The sequence below is a fragment of the Portunus trituberculatus genome, chromosome 9 (assembly GCF_017591435.1).
Source record: "Portunus trituberculatus isolate SZX2019 chromosome 9, ASM1759143v1, whole genome shotgun sequence".
Taxonomy (NCBI): domain Eukaryota; kingdom Metazoa; phylum Arthropoda; class Malacostraca; order Decapoda; family Portunidae; genus Portunus; species Portunus trituberculatus.
In genome coordinates, this window is record NC_059263.1 from 4,287,501 (window position 1) to 4,302,189 (window position 14,689).

Here is a 14,689-nt window from a genome sequence, read left to right on the forward strand (position 1 = left end):
AGGACGAGGAGGAGGAGGAGGAGGAAGAAAAAAAGACCAAGAGAAAGAGGAAGAGGAAAAAGAGAAGGAAAAGAAGGAAAAGAAGAGGAAAAAAAGGGCAGGAGGAGGAGGAGGAGGAGGAGGAGGAGGAGGAGGAGGAGGAGGAGGAGGAGGAGGAGGAGAAAAAAAATCACTAAAAAACATCTATACACACACACACACACACACACACACACACACACACACACACACACTAAACATAACTAATCAAACCAACAACATCAATAGTTTCAAAAGTTTCAATATCTTTCTACTATAACGTCAAACTAATCTTATTCTCACCTGCAGCGCCTCTTCACCGCCTTCATCATAAGTCCTCCTCTTCTTAGGGTTGGAGAGCACCTCGTAAGCCTGGGAGATCTTTTTAAACTTCTCCCCGCCAGCTGGGTTCTTGTCGGGATGGTACTGCATTGCTAGCTTCCTGTACGCCTTCTTCAGTTGCTCCGGGGACGCGTCAGGTGGCACCCCTAGTCTCTCGTAGTACTCTGTCTCCTTCACCATGGCTGCTACTGTCCTGTTCTGCCCTCTCCTGTCTCTCTTGATGTTAATCTCTATCTCTTTCCGCTGGTTCTTTGTGTTTTAAAGTCTCTGTGGCTAAGATTTAATTAAAGATGTATTAGTTATAACATTCTTTGTAAACTCATTTGATTTATATATTTTTTTTCTCTCTCTGTTCTGTATCTCTTTGTTATTCTCTATCTCTTTCCGCTGGTTCTCCGTGTTCTAAAGTCTCTCTGTGGCTAAGATTTTTAGATGTATTAGTTTTAGGATTCTCTGTAACTCATTTCATTTATTTTTCTCTCTCTATCTGTTCTGTTTCTCTACGTTATTCTGTCTCTTTCCGCTGGTTCTCCCGTTTTCTCTTTCTCTCTGTCGTTAAGATTTACTGATTTAGAAATATATTTGTTTTAGCATTTGTGTAACTCGTTTTCTTTGAGTTATCTTTTTTTTCTCTGTCTCTATTTTGTTTTTCTTTACGATATTCTGTCTCTCCGCTGGTTCTCCGTTTTCTGTCTCTCAGTCGCTAAGGTTTACAGATATATTAGTTTCAGCATCTTTCGTAACTCGTTTTCTGTTATCAATTTATCTTTTTTCTTTTTTTCCTGTCTCGGTTATGTTTCTATGTTTCTCTCTCTTTCCGCTGGTTTTAAGGTCTCTCTCGCTAAGATTTACTGATTTAGAGACTTGTTTCAGCATTCTTTGTAACTCCCATTATTTATTTATTTTTCTCTGTCTCTATTCTGTTTTTCTTTACGTTATTTTTGTCTCTACGCTGGTTCTCCGTTTTCTGTCTCTCTGTGGCTAAGATTTAAAGAAGTATTAGTTTTAACATCTTTCGTAATTCGTTTTCCTCGTGTTTATCTATCCTCTTTTAGTCTCTATTTTCTCTTTTCTTTATTTTCTTGCTCTGTGTCTCTTTCTTACTAAAACCTAAGGCATGTATTAGTGTAAATATATTCCGTGATTCATTTTCTTTTAAATCTTTGTGTAACTTTGTCGCTTCAGAATAAATAAAGAAAAGGACATGAATTAGTTACAAACATTCTTCCACGTCTCTTTCCTTCATCTATGTATTTATTTATTTTTCATTTTGTTTTTCATCTTCATATATCTCACTCTCGTATATTAATCGATTCCTCTCTCTCTCTCTCTCTCTCTCTCTCTCTCTCTCTCTCTCTCTCACTGCAATGAATCACTCGCAAATCACTTTCACGTATTTCTAAACTCAACCTCTTCACTCTGTCATTCTTCAACTTCAAAAAATTTAGAATCTACAAATCTATACATATTTTTCCATTTCTCCCACACACATTCGTTTAATTCCTTCCTTTCCCACCTGAACACCTTAACAAGAACCAGCACAACCCAGGCAGAACCTCTCTTGCAATTCAGTACGTAATTCATAACGCGTTTCCATATTCCTTTTGCTTACTATTTAGTGATTTTCTATAGCTTCAGAAACTTATGTGAGGATTAAAATAGTGAAGACTGTGGCCATTAATCTTCTGACCCCCATAGACTCTTCCTAATGTCAATAAAATCACTTAATCACATCCAGAATTCCAGGTAGAAATGCGTCCCAATACTGAAGGAGTAAATCGGTTAAAGAGAGAATAGCGGCACATATTTAACCTCATTTCCACTTTGTACAGCACGTTTTGGGTGGTTTACACTTCACCTGATAAGACCGGAACACTTTTCAAACTGTTTCCCTTCACTACTCTCCACGACAGAACCTCTTTCAATTAACCGGCTGAGTATAGCGTCACATATTTAACCCCTTCAGTACCATGACACGTTTTCATACTTATTCTGGTTACTATTTGGTGATTTTTATACAGCTTCAAATAGTGAAACCTGTGGCCAGTAATCTCCTGACCTCCAACGACTCTTCCTAATGTCAATAAAATGGTCTAATCGTACACAAATCTCAAGGTAAAAATGTGTCTCAGTATTGAAGGGGTTAACCTCATTTCCAAATTCTACAGAACGTTTTGGGTGGTTTACACTTCACCAGATGAGCTCGATAACTTTTCAGACTGTATCTCTTCACTACCTTCTCTTAGCGTCACATATCTAACCTCACTTTTCACTATCTACAGCACATTTTGGGTGATTTGCACTTCACCAGATGAACTTGGTGCACATCTCACACAGTTTCCCTTCACTACCTTCCAAGACAGAACCTCTTTCAATCAACCGGCTGAACGAACATAGTGTCTCATATCTAACCTTATTTTTCACTATCTACAGCACATTTTGGGTGATTTACACTTCACCAGATGAACTTGGTGCACATCTCACGTTGTTTCCCTTCACTACCTTCCCGTCACCACCACCAGACACGCCACACGAGGCAGCCACAACGAGAACACCCTAAGAATATACACATGCCACCACCACCACTACTACTACCACGTCCGCCACTCCACCGCCTTCTTCACCACGTGCTCTGGGTAACTTTATGTCTTTACAACGGGATTCTTTTCAGTTATTGATTTATATTCATTCTTTTAATTAGTATTTTATTTTGGTTGAGGTATAAATATAGGACTGTCAGAGTGAGAGAGGCTGAGGGAGGGGAGAGGGGAGAGGTGAGAGATAGAGGGAGAGGACGAGACACTAGGGGAGAGGGTAAGAGAGGAGAGTTATATGGCGGCTGTACTGGGGTAGCCTCGCTCACACATGCTAAATTAAGACTCTCTCTCTCTCTCTCTCTCTCTCTCTCTCTCTCTCGGGAAACTCTTTTTAGCACCGCATTTCCACCATATTCAGTTTTAATTGAACTTACACGGACTTTTTTTTTATTTTTTTTTATTTCTGTGGTTCTAGCGACTAATTTACATCTCTGCATCATCAACTGGAGAAACACTCTTGAGAACCCGGCTAACTATATCTGCTGCCTTTGACAATAGTGGAGAGAGAGAGAGAGAGGTGTTTCCGAATAACCCTCCTCTCTCTCTCTCTCTCTCTCTCGTGTTTCTCAGTAGGACAGCATCCAAAGTCGCTGCAAACAACAAGAACAACAACAACAACACGCGCCGTGCTGTGTAACTCTCTCTCTCTCTCTCTCTCTCTCTCTCTCTCTCGGAATACGGGTTTTCATGACACGTATCCCAATGAAAGAAAACGTGGCTGGCTTAGAGAGAAGAGAGAAGAGGGAATGAGTTAGCTTGAAGGGAGTGCAGGATATGTGAGAGCCAGCGCGGGATTCGAACCAGGAACCCTTCTTCAGAAATGCTTTGCTCTCTCACCTCCACTATTTTTTCAAGGGCCACAGAGATGATTAGCGGAGTTTTCAAGAGTGTTTCCCCAGTTAGTAATGTAGAAATCTTGTCACTCTGCCTCTAGATCAGTAAAGACACCTTATGGAAAAAAAAAAAAAAAAACTCGTAAATTTAAATAAAGCCTTCTGAAATAGTGAAGCGTAGAAGTGTTTGAAGAATATGAGCTTAGAAACGTTGACAACTTGAACTAGTTTACCAGATGAGAGAGAGAGAGAGAGAGAGAGAGAGAGAGAGAGGCCACATAGTAAATTGACTGCCGATTAAATCCATGGTAGAAAATTACTTCGGGGTTGCCAAGTATCGGCTCGCCATAGGAAGCTAATTGAGAACGTCAATAAGCTAATTATGCCATACTGGGCTCTCTCTCTCTCTCTCTCTCTCTCTCTCTCTCATTATTTTTGTTCTACTGTTTCTTTTTTTCTCTCTCTTCACATTGCTTACTAAATTGAGATAGAGAAAAGGAAAAAAGTTATAAAATACGAAAAAAAAACAGAGAGAGAGAGAGAGAGAGAGAGAGAGAGAGAGAGAGAGAGAGAGAGAGAAAATATTTGAAGCCACAGGACGTTATAATTAGTACTCTGAGATTGCTTTGAGATTTTTACGATTTTTTTTTTTTCAGATAAATAAGTTAAGTTTTAAATCCAGCAATCCAATTATTATAAGAAAATACAAACTGATAGGAATAAAATAGATAGATAAATAAATAAATAAATAAATAAATAAATAAAGTAGGCAATGAATACTACTTCTTATTTTATTATTATTATTATTATATTTTAGATAACCAAGTGAAATTTTAGTGTTGGAAATAAAAACAAATGGTGAAAAAATGCACCAATTGATAGGAAAAAGATGATGATTAGGTTAGGATAGGATAGGATAGGATAGGAGGATGTTGGGTTAGGTTAGGTTAGGATAAGTTGAATTAAGTTAGGTTAGTTAAGTTTTAATATTAGAAATACAACAAAGAAATTAGAAGAATACACCGATATGAAAAAAAAGTTGATCAGTTAGGTTAGAATAAGTTAGGTTAGGTTTGTAAGGTTAATATTGAATTACAACAAAAAATGAAAAGAATATTCCAATTGATAGAAAAAAGTTGACAGGCTACGTTAGGTTAGGAAAGATTACGTTAAGCTAGGTTCGGTTTGTTTTAGTGTTACAAATACAACAAAAATAATAGAATACCCAAATTACTAGGATAAAAATGATAGGCTACGTTGTGTTAGGATAAATTAAGTTTGGTTAGGTTAGGTTGGGATAAGTTAAGTTTGGTTAGGTTAGGTTAGTTGGATCAGTTTTAATTTTACCTATTAATGCAACAATAAACGTATCAATGTATCAAATAAGAAAAATAATAATATAATAAAAATACATCAATGGGTAGGATAAAATTGTATAGGCTCGTGGACATGCCATCAGTTGTAAACAAAGATGGCGCCGCGAGTCCCTGATGAGATTGACGTGTTCACCGCCCCGCACTCCCGCATGAAGGAGCTGGTCAACATCTACACCAGGAAGGTAGGGCGTGTGCAGGGGCGGCAGGGGCGAGTGTGGGGCGGGGCGAGGCGTGACAGGGGCAGGGAGGCGGGGTGTGGTGGTTGCCCCTGCCCTACCCCTGCCCTGTCGCTACCCCCTCTGTCCTCTGACTACCCCCCTTGGCTTGTCACTCTCCCCACTTCACCTCTCATTACCCACTCCTCTTGCCTCTCACTACCCTCCCCCCTCTGGCCTCTCACTACCCACTCTGACCTGTCACTAACCCCCCCCCCCTGGCCTGTCACTAACACCCCGGGCCTCTCACTAGCCCCCTGAGCTCTCACTGCCCCTCCCTCCCGTCACGTCTCACTGTCCCCCCATACCTGTCACTCCCCCTGCCCCTCCATGGCCTCTCACTACCTAACCTAAGCAAACCAGCGCGGGGACTGGCAACTAAGTGGGCTTTTTTTTTTTTTTTTTTTTTATACTTTTATGGTGTTCTTGGCCAGTTTTCCCCTATTACATTAAAAAATGAGGAAAAAAAATGGTAGCAGTAGTAGTAGTAGTCTGTGACATTTACACACACACACACACACACACACACACACACACACACACACACAAACAAACAAACAACCATCAAACCTTCTTCGATGAAAGCAAAACAAAAAGAGAATAAAATAAATAGTACTGGTAGTGTGTGTATACTTTAACATATACACACACACACACTCAAACAAACAACTTTCAATCCTTCTTTGATTAAAAAAAAAAAGGACGAAATAAATAAATAGTAGAAGTAGCGTGTGACATTACCATTATGACACACACACACACACACACACACACACACACACACACACACACACACACACAAATCATATAGCTCGTTGTCATTCATCTACACATCTCTACTCAAAACCATACTTATTATTATTACTTTTATGTAAGAGGGGAAATTTGGCAAAGGGTAACAAACACTCTTAACCCCTTCAATACTAGGTCACATTTTTACCTTGAGATATATGTGTGATTAGACCATTTTACTGATATTAGGAATGGGTCTATTGAAGTCAGGAGATAAATGGCCAGAGTCTTCAGTATTTTATTCCCCCCACATGAGTTTCTGAATCTTTATGAGATCACCAAACAGTAAGCAGAATGAATATGGAAACACATCATTGTACTAAAGGGGCAAAACATAAAGGCCCACTTACAAACCTTCCCCGACAGATGAGTTGCGTTGACTTTCGGGACGTGCCAGAGGTGGTGTCGCTGCTGCAGGACCTGGACACCACCTTATGGGAGTTCAAGTCACATGAGTCCATTGAGAACATCTTCATCATGGACCAGCTCAAGAACCGCCTCAAGCAGCACCAGATATCCAACACCGCTGTGTGTGACTGCCACAACGACAACCAGCTCTCCGATGTGGGTGGCTTCTACTCAGCTTGTACTTGTCTGCATCCTTCTCTCTCTTGTACCAGTCATTTATTTATTTCCATCTCCTTCACTTATTCTACTCACTTTGCCTCTCTCTCTCTCTCTCTCTCTCTCTCTCTCTTGTATCAGTCAATTTTCTAGTGTTTTGTGTGTGTTTCATCCTCTTTCCTTCATCTACTTATTGTATTGCATAGGAGATAAGTCAGTTTTCCAGTGTTTTGTGTGTGTTTCATCTTTCCTACGTCTATTTATTGTATTGCATAGGAGATAAGTCAATTTTTCCCATGGTTTACTGTTGCCTTGGTGGTGGGTGTTGGTGTGGGCAGGTGGTGCAGCTGGTTCGGCGCGGCACACAGGTGAGGGAGCGCAGCGTTGGGGAGCGCATCACCTTCGGCCAGCAGCTGCAGGAGGCATTCCAAGCATTCGTTAACACCTTCTTGCCCCACATGGAGGAGGAGGAGCAGGTGTTTCAGGTGAGGCCCATGTAAAGGTGTTTCTATTTTTTTCTTTTTTATTTTAGAAGTGCCAAGGATAAATAAAAAGAACAATGGCAGGTTAATTGTCTTGGAAACTTTTTTTTGTCTTGGATGAACTGCAATCTGTGTGCTTTTCTATTACCTTCCCTTGTGTCACCTTAATTTTAGAGGTGCCAAGGACAAATAAAATAAGAAAATATGGCAGGTTAATTGTCTTGAAACTTTCCTTTGTCTTAGATGAACTGCGACCTATGTAGCTATTTTTATATTGTTTTCTCTTCTGTCACCTTAATTTCACCTCCCGTCATCCCCTTCCTCTTCTCCCTGCTTGTTGATTTCCTTTGGGTTATCAGTTATTCTGTGCCTTGTATGTCCTCTTCACTTCCCTCCTTACTTTTAGCATGAGTGCTCCTTCCTCTAGTTTACTCTCCACCTCTCCTTACAGGTCATTTTGGTGGAGTACTTTGACTATGAGGGACTGAAGGTGCTGGCTGAGATAGTTGTCATTTATTCCCTTCTGTGTTTTTCATGTCGTCTTTACTTCCTTACTTTTAGCATGACTTTTCCTTCTTGCAGTGTTGCCTCTATCTCTCCATGTCTCCCTCTTTCCTTGCAGCCCATGTTGGTGGAGTATTTTGACTATGAGGGGCTGAAGGTACTGCAAGATAGTTATCAGTGATTCCCTTCTGTGTCTTGTATGTTCTCTTTATTTCCTTACTGTTAGCTTGAGTGTTCATTGCTCCAGTGTAGTATCCTTTTCTCCTTGTCTCCCTCTTTCCTTACAGCCCATGTTGGTGGAGTATTTTGACTATGAGGAGCTGAAGGTACTGCGTGAGATAGTCCTGAAGGAGCACGAGCTGGCCAAGGAGAGATGGCACATGGAGAAGGCACAGGATCTTCAGGAGGGACAGCCAGAGACCCACAGTTCAGTGAAGGACCTGCGGGACTTGGACTGGGACCTCTGCAGTCTGACAGGGACACTGGACGAACTGGAGGCTCAAGATGGTGAACTTGGCTGTCTTCCCCCTCCTCTCCCCCTCCCACCTGAGCAGCCTCCTCTCCCCCCTGACCACTCCCTCCACCCTCACACGCCCTGCCACACTCTCCCACACCTCACGCAGGAAGACAGCTACAGCTCGCCTTACCCAGACCCCCAGACTGACAACTACCTCTTGTCAGACTACCAGGACCTCTCATTTGACAGCCACACTCACCACATTCCAACACAAGATCATAGTTTGTCCCTGTCACCCTATTCTGTCACCACCGCCACCGCCACTGCTATCGCCGCCTCTCCTGCTCTCCCCACGGATGTTCTGGTGGAGATATTTCGATACCTGACGCCTCCTGACCTTGGAAGATGTGCTCAGGTGTGCTCTGCATGGAATAGTGCTGTCTTCTCCCCAACTCTCTGGCCAGCAATCTTTCCGGTGCAGTGGGCTCGAGGTGTGTATGTGTGTGTGCTTTTCTCCTCCACTTTCTGCTCTTCTTTCCTCCATATCTCCCTCCACAAGTTAACTCCACTTTCCTCCATCTTCACACATATTCCTCCACCTTTCCTCCATCCCTCTTTAAATTCACAACTTTCTCTCACAACCAGAAGTTATAGAAAATTTTACCTCAGTGCTGTTTGGTGTTAATGTGGTGATTGTGGTGTTGTGGTGTGATGATGTGGGTTATTTAGGGTGTATAAAGGTTTTGTTGATGGTTTTTTTACTTGAGTGTTGTGCCACGGTGCTCTGCTGGTGTTGTGAACCTTGTGAATTCTGCCCTGCCTTACTGTTATTCAGGTTTCATTTCCTTCATTTATTGTGGTGTGTTTGTTCAGGTTTTGTTGTGTAGTCCTTAGTTTGTGGCCTCAAGCTTGTGGGCTCAGTATAAACTCGCACCAATTTTCATCTCTATTGCTTTCCACATTTTGATTATTACTTTCCACAATCTTTATTCCCAACAATTTTTATCTCTTGTACTTCCCATCATCCCTGGCAAGATTTAGACATGAACTTTGAATCAGATGCATTGATGGTCTTGTCTGAGTTGAATGATCCAGTGGCGTTTCTCTTCCTGAAGGCATCTGGGAGCAGCGTGACGTGGGGCTGTGTGGCGTGCTGGAGGACGAGGCGTTCCAGCAGCAGCAGCAGCAGCAGTATGGTTGTGGCAGCAGGAAGTGGGATGAGGATGCTGATGTGGATGAGACAGAGGAGGTAGAGGAGAGTGCTCTGGCAGTGAGGGAGTGCAGGGTGATGGAAAGGTGTGTCTGGCAGGGGTGTGTCTCTGTCACCCTTTCACCATAGTTCTTGTCTTTTTGATTCATTGTTTCTTCATATTGCAATCATCTATGTCTCTCATTTCCTTGCACAATACAGTCCACCTTCCCACAGCCTGGTGCAGTGGGTGTTGCCGAGGGTGGGGGCAGGTGTCAGCACGCTGGTAGTGGATGTTGGGCAGGGCATTACCTCCCGTCTCCTGCACCAAGCCCTCCTGCTGTGCCCCAACCTGACCTTCCTCTCTGCCGCCCACTCCTCTGTGGACTCCTACACCTTCAAGGGGTGAGTCTCCATCATTCACCTTCAGTGTGTCCAGTCCCCATTTGTCTCTGTTCTGTCATGTAGAGCACAGAGACCCTGGTGTGGTGCAGGACAGAGCCAGGCACCCCTTGGTGGCAGGCTGGGTGTGGGTGGGTGGGTCCAGTGTGAGGCAGCAGCTGGTGTGAGAACAGCTTGGTGTTGTGGTGGTGTGGCAGTGACCTGCCTTGTCCCCCTGCAGGCTGTGGCTCCAGGGCAGCCTGCGCAAGCTGTGTCACCTAGACCTGCAGGGGTGTGAGCTGGTGGACGACTCCACCCTGCACTACCTGGCGCTGTGTGTGGGCCAAGGCAGCGGCCAGACCACCACAGCCCTGCCCGCCCAGTCCTACCTGGAGGAGCTAGTGTCTGAGGGCGACTGCTGCCGCTGTGGGTACTCTGGTCCGGCCTGGCCCAACATGCCCTGCCAGGGGAGGAACACACAGAGGCCTCAGGGCATGCATCTCAATTCATCCCACGTAGACATTGAGGAGATCTACTGCCCCCGTGGCCCAGCGGGCTGGGAGGTGACGATGGGAGACAATGTGTGCAGGAGTTCCATCCCGTCCTCACACAGCCGGTCGTTGCTGGCATCTCTTAACCTGTCTGGGTGTTGGCGTGTCAGGGACAAGGGACTGCTAGCACTGGGAGCGGCCGGGGGACTGCTGGGCCTCACCTTCCTGGACCTGAGTGGTTGCTACCAGCTGACAGGCCAGGGGCTGGAGACTGTGGCTCGCGTGTGTCCGGCACTGCCTGCCGAGAAGCTGTGGTACTGTGACGACATCCTGGATGGTCCCTTCCCTACCATGGCCAATGGGTGTGCCAACCTGGCCAACCCGGTGAGGATATGTTGCCGCAGTGGCCAGTAGGATCACGCCAGGCCCTGCCACACTCAACACACCAGGTAAGTGCTGTGAAGACTGCCTGCTGCCATACAAGCACACCAGTGTTTGCTCTACTTCCACCAGACAAACAATGCAGCCAGCTGTGGTGTGTAGGTCAGGTGCACTGGTAGCAGACCAAGAAAAACTGTCACCACAGCTGCATGAACCAAAGGAAACTAACTCTCTCCTGTGTCTTTCAGCGCGTTGCTTCTGGTTCCTGCCGAGGCTGCTTGGGGCTGCTTCCTCTCCAGTTTTTGTGAAAATGGGTGAAGGTTCAACCATTACAGTCACTGCTTGGCTACAAGAGAGACTTGCAAGGTGTGTGGTGTTCCTGTGCCTCTTGGAGCACAGCATGCCACACACCTGCAATGTGTCAGTGGGCAGACCACTCCCACACTGCAGCAGCACAGAAGCCACACCATTGTTGGATGGGCCATCACTGCCATCATCCATCCACCAGTCACTAGTCAAACATTCTCCTCCAAAATAGTCTGCATGTATTTGACAAGTGAGTGAGTCTGCCTGACCCATCTGTGGCGCACGTTGAGTAGCAGTGTTCTCCGAGCACGTCATACACACAACTCAACACCATAAGGACAAGCCTGAGCTGCATTGTGGCACGGTTTTCTAAGTGGAATTGGGAACACTTACCTGGAAGCAGCAGTGAGTGAGCAGCCTTCCAGCAGTGTCATGTTGCTGTGGTAGGTGCTGGTGTCGTCTTGGGTGTTGTAGGGAACACACCGTCACACCACTGACTTGTTTGAACCCTCCACTGTGCAGCCTGTCTTGCCTCCTCTGTCTTTGCACAAGCTCCTACTGGTTGCCTGGCATTGAATTGCACCAGGCAGCGAGGAACTCTGGTGAGGCAACAGGCATCTTTAGTCATAACTACCATTAGATGAGTAGGTCAACATGTCAGTGCAACAAGACTACCTAATTGACCCTCCATATTCTTAGCCTACTGTAATGCCACCCAGGCATGTGTACCACTGCAGGACACTCAGATAGCCATTGCCTGCACACACACACACACACACACACACACACACACACACACACACACACACACACACACACACACACACACACACACACACACACACACACACACACACACACACACACACACACACACACACACACACACACACACACACACACACACACACACACACACATTCAGCAGTCCCTTGGTAGCCTGAAATCCCTGACACTCGAAATATATCACTCGACCATAAACCAATAATTTTAAACAAGACTAGTATCCTTCTTTTGTCCGTCTGTCTGTCTATCTTCCTACCAAGCTGGCAATTCAACATGTGGTGGACCAGATAAGGTACCAAAACACCACACAATTCCTCACATACATTACTCTCTCAAGATCATAGGAATTGACAGGTTTGCATTGCTTTCCCTGTACATACATCAGAACAGTGTGGGAAGCCAGGGTATGCTTCTTGGAAATTTCTACCTAATTGTGTATGCCATGTTCTGTCTGGTGTGGCTGGCGGCAGTGAGCTATGAGCCTCTGTAGCTTAGAGGAAAGGGGAATGCTACCTGCTTGAGCTGAAGTTTTGTGGAGGTAGTGATGGTCAGCCTGATGTGAATGTCAAGGCAGTGATTTGAAGTTTTGTGAAAGAGAAACCCAACTCATCTTTTTTTTAGTGCTGGTGTGTGCGTGTGTGTGTGTGTGTGTTTCTCTGTTTGATCTGCTGCAGTCTCTTACAAGACAGCCAGACGTTATCCCATGGAACGAGCTCAGAGCTCATTATTTCCTATCTTCAGATAGGCCTGAGACCAGGCACACACCACACACCGGGACAACAAGGTCACAACTCCTCGATTTACATGCCGTACCCAAATATCTCCACCTGGCCGGGGAATCGAACCCCGGTCCTCTGGCTTGTGAAGCCAGCGCTCTAACCACTGAGCTACCGGGCTGTGTGTGTGTGTGTGTGTGTGTGTGTGTGTGTGTGTGTGTGTGTGTGTGTGTGTGTGTGTGTGTGTGTGTGTGTGTGTGTGTGACTGTTGGCATTTATCTTTTATCCTCCTTTATTAATATTTCAAAAGAACTAATTCGTTTTAAGTTGTACTATAATGGAAAATTAGACATTTACCGGTATATAAGTTTTTATCATAAACTTCATTTAAAAGATACAAACCTTTTAATGTGCCAACTCATTTTACTCTAAAGATGACATCATTAATTATCTCTCACCCATAATGTAATTTATAAATACTAACTCAAGTCTAGTGTATCATGAAAACATTTGAGTCACCTTCGAGTCAGTGTTTGTGTTTGTGGCCCCAGTCGCTGTAGGGAGGCGGTGGCGCAGTGGATAAGGTGGTGAGCGTGGAATTGGGCAGACATCCACGCATAGGTTCCAATCCCACCACGTACACCCTTAAAACACTTTGCCATTTGTCGAGTGGTTTAAAGTTACCTACATATCACCATGATACCCTGGTTCTAGGTGGTTACACCCAAGATGAGCTTGGGTGGTGATATGGGCCCTAATATGGGTACCACTATAAATAAAATTGCCTGCGCCACTAATGGGCGGAAGCTGAACAGCGCTTCCTAAATACTCTTCAAGTGAGCCTACAGGCACTATAAAAAAAAAAAAATTCTTGTAGAAGTCTCTGCTTGAAGGTTTTGCCACAGCCACAGATGTTGAACTGTTTGGTGGTTTGTATGGAAGGCCTTGGCTGCCCAGAGTTGGCCGGTATTGTATAAAAGCATGAAGTCATCTCATTGTTGTGTGTGTGGTAGGTTAAGGCAAGTCGTGCGTGGCGTCTGTTACAATTGGAATAATGTGACGTGTGATCAAATTGTACCTGAAGAGTAATGTGGAATATATACAAAACTATTGATGAAGAATATTATACTTTGAAATCAGTCCTGTCTGCGTCTTGTGCTTCAAATTATCTGCATATTCTCCAGTTAGTCTAGTTCATGTCCTTGGTGTTGTGAGAGCAGTGTTGTGGCCTACACCAAACACTGCACCCACCACAGCCACCACAGCCAGACACACTGTACCAACACCACAGCCACACTGCACCAACACCACAGTCACCACACAAGCTGGTACATTTCTAGCATAATATGAATTATGGCAAATTTTTGAGTTCATCTAGTACAGTATTGTATCCCCACCAAGTTTCTCCTGCTTCACATAAAACCTGCCATCCCCGTCCCTCTCCTTTCTCCCTTGACCCCCAGTACTTGGAGGGTCCCCTTGATATTGGAGGCTCATGAGGTGTTCTGTCAGAGCCTGGGAATCACACATACAGCATAGCAAAACATCACTCCAGAGATTATAGTTTGTAATGGCTGCCACACTTTCTCACTTTGAAATGCCCCCACAAAAAGAAAATTGTGTGTTTTTTGTGAAATTCCTGTGACCCTATTGCAGAGAGAGAGAGAGAGAGAGAGAGAGAGAGAGAGAGAGAGAGAGAGAGAGAGAGAGAGAGAGAAGCTAGTTGTAGGTGTAACTGGTTGAGCAAGGAAGTGACAGTGTGGTGAAGGAAGGCTTGCTGAGAGCCATCCAGAGCTGGCCACTTTCACACTCACCTCTCTGCCAGTGTGATCTGATTTCTCTTACATATTTTGCAAACACAAATATCTTTCCCTTCCCTTTGTTTCTATAGTCACATATATGTTCATGTTTCTGTTTGTAGAGCAGCAAGTCTTGAGTTTGTAGATTTGTGGTTGCTGAAATTCTTGTTGTAGTTAGTAGAGTTAATTTTGGTTAGTGGTGACCAGGTGTGACTGGTGAGCGGCAGCAAGCAGCTCGGCAGTCCTGGTGATTGGTGTGGTTATTCTTTGTTGTGTGTCTTGTTTGGTTTGCCTCTCAGCACACTTGTTGCACATTCAAGCACTCACATCTTGGCTTCCTCACAGCCCTCGCAGGATGCCCAGGGTGTTCATGGAGGGATTCACTTTGTATTGCAACATGTGGAGTGTTTTAGTTTGCATTCTCAGTGCATAGATTAATACATGAATTTTGTATATTCTC

General features: G+C 44.4%; 2 protein-coding genes across 6 annotated transcripts in view; one reads left to right on the forward strand and one right to left on the reverse strand.

Annotated features, from left to right (window-relative positions):
• The window catches only part of LOC123501260 (dnaJ homolog subfamily A member 1-like), an 8,373-nt gene extending 5,411 nt beyond the window's left edge, over nucleotides 1-2,962 (reverse strand). The window contains exons 1-2 of one of the 5 annotated variants that reach the window (XM_045250006.1): nucleotides 2,863-2,962; nucleotides 322-633 (exon numbers count right to left, since the gene is read on the reverse strand). In XM_045250006.1, the coding sequence (XP_045105941.1) occupies nucleotides 322-540 (219 nt within the window). In that variant the 5' untranslated portion in view covers nucleotides 541-633; nucleotides 2,863-2,962. Of the gene's footprint in view, nucleotides 1-321; nucleotides 634-2,772 lie in introns of all 5 variants that reach the window. The other 4 variants (XM_045250009.1, XM_045250007.1, XM_045250005.1 and 1 more) reach the window with 4 other exon arrangements.
• A 2,271-nt stretch (nucleotides 2,963-5,233) lies between these two features.
• LOC123501661 (F-box/LRR-repeat protein 5-like) lies at nucleotides 5,234-12,440 on the forward strand. Its single transcript, XM_045250625.1, has 8 exons — nucleotides 5,234-5,348; nucleotides 6,540-6,737; nucleotides 7,076-7,222; nucleotides 8,011-8,671; nucleotides 9,296-9,476; nucleotides 9,607-9,774; nucleotides 9,992-10,690; nucleotides 10,871-12,440. Exons 1-7 carry the CDS (start codon nucleotides 5,262-5,264, stop codon nucleotides 10,653-10,655), a joined length of 2,106 nt encoding a protein of 701 aa, XP_045106560.1. The 5' UTR covers nucleotides 5,234-5,261; the 3' UTR covers nucleotides 10,656-10,690; nucleotides 10,871-12,440.
• The last annotated feature ends 2,249 nt before the right edge of the window (nucleotides 12,441-14,689 follow it).